Source organism: Hippopotamus amphibius, chromosome 13 (genome assembly GCF_030028045.1).
Source record: "Hippopotamus amphibius kiboko isolate mHipAmp2 chromosome 13, mHipAmp2.hap2, whole genome shotgun sequence".
NCBI classification, from domain to species: Eukaryota; Metazoa; Chordata; class Mammalia; order Artiodactyla; family Hippopotamidae; genus Hippopotamus; species Hippopotamus amphibius.
In genome coordinates this window covers 103,594,050-103,599,243 of record NC_080198.1, presented here as the reverse complement: position 1 = coordinate 103,599,243, position 5,194 = coordinate 103,594,050, and the positions used below count along the sequence as shown (strand labels likewise).

Genomic DNA, 5,194 nt, shown 5'->3' with positions numbered 1-5,194 from the left:
AAAACACGCTGCCCTTTTTTTATTTGGCGGAGGACATTCATTTGTGACCAACTGGGAAATCCTGCCAGCGGTCAGACTTGAGTGACGTGTGCAGAAATGGCCTGTAGTAAACACTGCCCAGGGAGCTGCTGCCCCTGCGGACAGACCAGCACCTGGGTCTGCCCACGTCCTCCTGCACCAGAGGCTTCCTTCATGGAAGCCACCACATGCCTTCAAGCGCCTAATGATTCTGAGCCGGGAAGAAAAGCAAGTCAGATCCAAACAGGACAACAAAGGACTCAGGTTTGAAATGGGTACTAAATTATCTGACAGAAATTAAGGACTTTTAACTCGTAACGTTAGCTCCAAAACAAATGTTTCCAGATACTGGAAAGTCCTCTTGGCTGCAGCCTTGGCCAGAGCTACAACGGGAAAGGGGACGCCCCACACAACCTTAAGCTCACAGCAGTGACACCTGGTAACAAGGGCCTGTGACTGGGTGCTCCTCCAGATTCCCAGGGGGACCCAGTGCCCACCACCCACCAACATCAGGACACCCCAGCTGCACCTAAACTGAAAACAGGGCTGTGCGCCGCTTATTTTCTCTTCACATTTGCAAATGAACTCATTCTACAAATGAACTGGGGCTGTAAGCCTAGGAAACCTGCTTCTGGCACAAAGCTGAGAAGAGTGACTTTTGACACCAGGCCTGAGGCTGAATAGGGCACAGCCAACAGGGGTGGCTTCTGAAGGCCCACCCCCCCCCCAACAGCCAGCTGCACCCCAGCCCTGTCCTCAGGGGCCACACCCCCTCCCTGGGGTCTGGAGAGAACCACACGGAGGGGGATGGAGACCCAGGTCCCAACTGTAAAGGCATATGCCCCACCCCCACCCCCCTGCAAAGCCTGCCCCTCCCCGGCCCGGGCCCGAGGACAGAAGACCAGCAGCGCCCACGACGCTGGGCCCGCTGTGTCTCAGTGACAAACTGTATCTTCCGGGACTTCCCCACCGGACGCCGCTCCCTGTTCACGCACTGACCATTGCTTAGTTCCTCTGGAGTCCCTCCCCATCCACACCCCACACCATCTGAAGAGATCCCCATACGAGTACTGAGTCTGAGTCCAGAAACCAGACAACTGCGGACAGTGGAGAAAAGTCAGAGTCACACAACACAGGAAGCTTTATTCATCCACACTGCTCCGCAGAAACGCAGGCTCACTTCAATATGCTGTCCTCTTGGGCTGGAAGGTTCGAAGGAAAACACACACGCCATTACACACTCGGGCCGTCCAAAAGGACCACTTTTGATTTTCAGTGTTAAACAGTCCAGTGCTTCATTCCACGGGAACCTGGCTGTGCTCTGCTTCCACTCCCATCCCTGGCCTTTCTTATCCCGGCCCGTCCTCACCGGAACCTGCCATGCAGGCAGGGAGAGACCAGCCTGGTCCTGGTCCCCTGGCCTCTCTGAGGGTGGCAGACAGCTCACCTCCAAGGCCTAGGGGCCCAGGCCTCACCAAAGGCAGGTACCACCGAGTCCCCACAACACCCACGGTGGCTCGCTCTCCCCCTCCCCGAGAGGAGGGCCCAGGGGCCAGTGGGGATCAGGAGGGGCCCATCTGGAGCAGCAGCTGTTTCTGGAAACCTGGGGGGAGAACAAATCTAAGAAACTGAGCCACCCGAGTACCTTCCGCCAGTTCCCTCTCGATGCGCCTCTGTTCATCCTGCTTCTTCTTCTCCTCAGCTGCCACCCTCCTCTCCTCCTCTGCCCGGGGTTTCAGGTAGTCTGTTAAAGGAGGGGGAGTGGGCAGTGACTGCCATGAACTTTCTCACTGAGGCGGTGAGTAAAAGGCACTCAGTCCACAAACAAAATCACCTTCCAGTGCCCCGTGAACACGGGAGGCACCTGCTTCCCGTTTCCCCTTTGCCGGGGCGTAGATAAAGGCCTGACACTCAGCCCTCCAAGGCGAGCCCACCCCGGAGGGCAGCCACAGGGTCCCCGCGGCCGCGCGCAGGGGTCCCGCCCGCTCGGGGTTCTGGCTCCGGCGCCTCCCGCCCGAGCGCGTCGACTTCCCGCACCGGGAAGCCCGCACCGACTTCGGGACGCCCCGTGTGCGCCCCGCGGCGGCCGCCCGTGCCCACTCACTGTAGCGCTTGGCTCCGTAGGCCACGCCGAGGAACAGGGCGGAGTAACGGCCGAGCTGCGGGGAAAGGGGGGTCAGAACCGGCGGGGCGGAACCGGGGTCGGGGCGCGGGGAGGGGGGCCCGGGCGCGGGGGAGGGGCGCGGAGGCCCGGGTGCGGTCGAGGGGAGCGGGGAGGGGCGCGGGGAGGGGGTCCCGGGTGCGGGGAGGGGTCCCCCGGGCGCGGGGTCGGGGCGCGGGGCCCCGGGCGCGGGGTCGGGGCGCGGGGAGGGGCGCGGGGGAGGGGGGCTCGCGCCCGCGGCGTCAGGGGCCGATGGCGGGGGGGAGGTTCGCGGCCTCCGGGCCGAGGTCGCGCCGGGAGTCTCGAGCTCCGCGGAGTCGCTCACGCGCGGGCCTACGCGGAGTCGAGCAGTCGGCGGCGGCCGCGAAGCCTGGTCACCTTGATGAGTGGAGACACCTGCACCGGTGGCACCATCTTGTCCGTGACCTTCGCACCGGAAGCACAAGCCGGATCGAGGAGGACGCCGCAAGGGCCCGGAAAACCTTGGAGAGGCAGAAGCGCACCAGGGCGGGCGCATGCGCTGTCGGCAGCGAGAAGGCGCCGGGCGCCGCCCCCTGGCGGCCGAAGGGTGAACGGCGCGCGCGCGCGCGCCCGTGCGGGGAGGGGTGACGTCATCGGGCGCGCGGCTCACGACGGGCTCCGCTGACGCAATGGCCCGGGCGGCACGTGCAGGTTCCCGGAGAGGGTGCGACTCCTGCCGCCCCTGACGTTTCCGGGCCGGGTTGAGCACAAGTCGAGACCCGCAGCATAGGCACAAACATTTGCAAAGTGCAAGTCTGCCTTACAAGGTGCGAGACAGCCCTCCATCCGCCGGCCCTCGGCCGCCCCGCCTCGCCCACGGCCGCAGTGCGGCCCCAGCCACGTCCAGGCCTGTCCAGGCCCGCGGCCCCCCAGGTCCGCCCCGAGGACAGCCCGGGAAGGGGCTCGAGGCTCTGCTCAGGGAATCCGGGGTCCGGCTCCCCACAGAGAGGGCTGGCTGCGGCCGGCCCTGCTGGACTCACGGACCGGCCAGGCCGACCACGTGGCCCCCAGAGCCGTTTCCTCGGACCGCACTGCCTAGGGTGCCCCCTCCTGCCACTCCCCGCCCCGCCACAGAGCTAGAGCCTCCTCACTCTCTCCAGCAGAAGGGAGCTCAGAGCTTCCTGGGAAGGGCACCCTAGCACAGCCTGCTCCCTGGGACTCCCCGAATCCGGCCCTCAGGACCGGGCAGCCCCAAACGTCAAGGTCCACATCGGACAGGCCCTCACTCTCACTTCTGCTGCCCTCTGCTTAGGAGGCAGGGGTCACACTGGTGGGCTACTCTGTCCCCTCAGAAGAGATTGTTTCCCCCAGCTCTGCGGTCATCTCCAGGGAAGACAGAGTTGACCCAGCCCAGCTGTGCACAGAGGCTGCCCAGGGATGGGCAGTGGTGGCCAGTCTCCCAACGGAGCCTGCTGTGCTGCCACATTGTTCCCATGGCAACGGGGCTTGGGGGTCTGGTGGGAGGACCACCCATCCCCTGGGCCCTGCGCTGCTCCAGGTATGAGCTCCCTGAGAACCAGGGCTTGGGGCTCACAAGGGTGCCCTCTCCACTGCTAGGGGAGGCCACTGTCTTCTGTTTCCAGAGAGAACCTATGATTCTGAAGAAAGTAGGATGCAGGGACAGAACTCCAGGGCACACAGCATGTGCTCAGTAGATCACCAAGCGGGAGCCCCTCAGGCAGCCTCCGGGGGTTGAGCAGAGTCTGCCCCCTGTGCACTTGCTGGGAGTCCTGGCTCCGGGCCTCCCACTGGGAAACTAGAAAATCACCTGTGCTGTTTCCTGGGCTGGGAGCGGGAACACCACGGAGGATCCTATAGGGCAGCTGGGCTCTTCTCTGAACCCTCTGAGGAATCCTGCCTGACGCCTGTGGCCTCTGCGGCCTCTGAGCACCTCCACTCACTCCTTCCCAAGGAAGCTGTAAGCACACACCGACCCCACAAGGCACAAGATAACCCCCCTCGCCACGCCCCATCCCTCCACCACGCCCCCACCCCTCTGCCTCCACCTTGCCCTTGAGCAGCTGGGCAAGTGACCTCAGGTGACGAACATGTTTTCCCTTCCCTGGATTTTAAAATAAACCACACTCCTCAGCAACTCCTGCTTCCAGAATCAAAAATAAGTGTCTCGGAGGCTGAAGATGGGGCCAGAGCGCTGGTGGGGGGACCACATACCAGTAGCTTCCATGGAGGAGGGGGTGCGACCAGTGGAGGGCACACACAGGCCCAGGAACACATGCTTACCGAAACCACCCAGAGAAGACCCCTGGAGCCGGAGAGACCAACATTGGCCCAGGGTCCTTCCTGGGGACTGCAGGATGGGGTGGGAGTGGGGGCATCCAACCTGGCTCAAGACACAGGGGCCGCCTGCTGACACCCCCGCACCTGTCAGGCCAGCTGTCCTTGCTGAATCCCAGGAGCCAGGCTCTGTGGCTATCTTTAGAGCTGTGCTCAGACCCAGGCCGGTCGCAGGACATCTCCCCAGGGGCTCAGCGAGGCTCCTTAGGCCCTCTCCGAGTCCGGGGCCCCTAAGCACAGACCCCACAGCCTTCCCCTCCCGGTGTGCTGCTCCCCACTTCCACACCCAGACCCACCTGGCTGGGACTGTTGGGGTCCCTGCACAGCCCGGGCCTGGGTCTCCTACATCCGTCACACGTTAGCCCTCCAGGGGTCCTCCAGGTGGAGCCCCCAGGTCCCTCCAGGCGGGTCAGGCATCCCCACCCAGGTCCCTCAAATGGTGAGCTGGCCCTGAGATTGTGGGTGGCAGTGCCTCAGGAGCACCACGTGACCGAGGGTGTGTGCCCCTCACCTTCTAGCTGCAGAGGGGTCCTGTGCTTCAGAGGTGTGGTTCCCTGGGGACTCCACCCAGCAACTGCAGCTTGTCCCAACCCCAGCCAGACCTTGGCCCGGGGGCTCAGAACACTTGCTCTCCAGGTGTGAACCTGTGGAATCCCATGTGCCCGCTTCCGCTCCCCACCGGCCTCCTCCCCCTGCTCA

The 5,194-nt window shown here is 64.0% G+C and overlaps 1 protein-coding gene across 1 annotated transcript; it reads right to left on the bottom strand.

The window, feature by feature from the left end:
- Positions 1-1,141: 1,141 nt before the first annotated feature.
- Positions 1,142-2,705, bottom strand: ATP5ME (ATP synthase membrane subunit e). The gene is made up of 4 exons (XM_057706137.1): positions 2,558-2,705; positions 2,123-2,177; positions 1,664-1,762; positions 1,142-1,220 (listed from the first exon to the last, which is right to left on the bottom strand). Exons 1-4 carry the CDS (start codon positions 2,591-2,593, stop codon positions 1,195-1,197), a joined length of 216 nt encoding a protein of 71 aa, XP_057562120.1. The 5' UTR covers positions 2,594-2,705; the 3' UTR covers positions 1,142-1,194.
- Positions 2,706-5,194: the final 2,489 nt, after the last annotated feature.

Coding starts and splice junctions, on each gene's coding strand:
- ATP5ME (XM_057706137.1), bottom strand. CDS start 2,593: ATGGTGCCACCGGTGCAGGTGTCTCCACTCATCAAG. Junction 2,178..2,557: donor AGGTGTCTCCACTCATCAAG/GTGACCAGGCTT, acceptor CTTTCCCCGCAG/CTCGGCCGTTACTCCGCCCT. Junction 1,763..2,122: donor CTACGGAGCCAAGCGCTACA/GTGAGTGGGCAC, acceptor CTCCTTTAACAG/ACTACCTGAAACCCCGGGCA.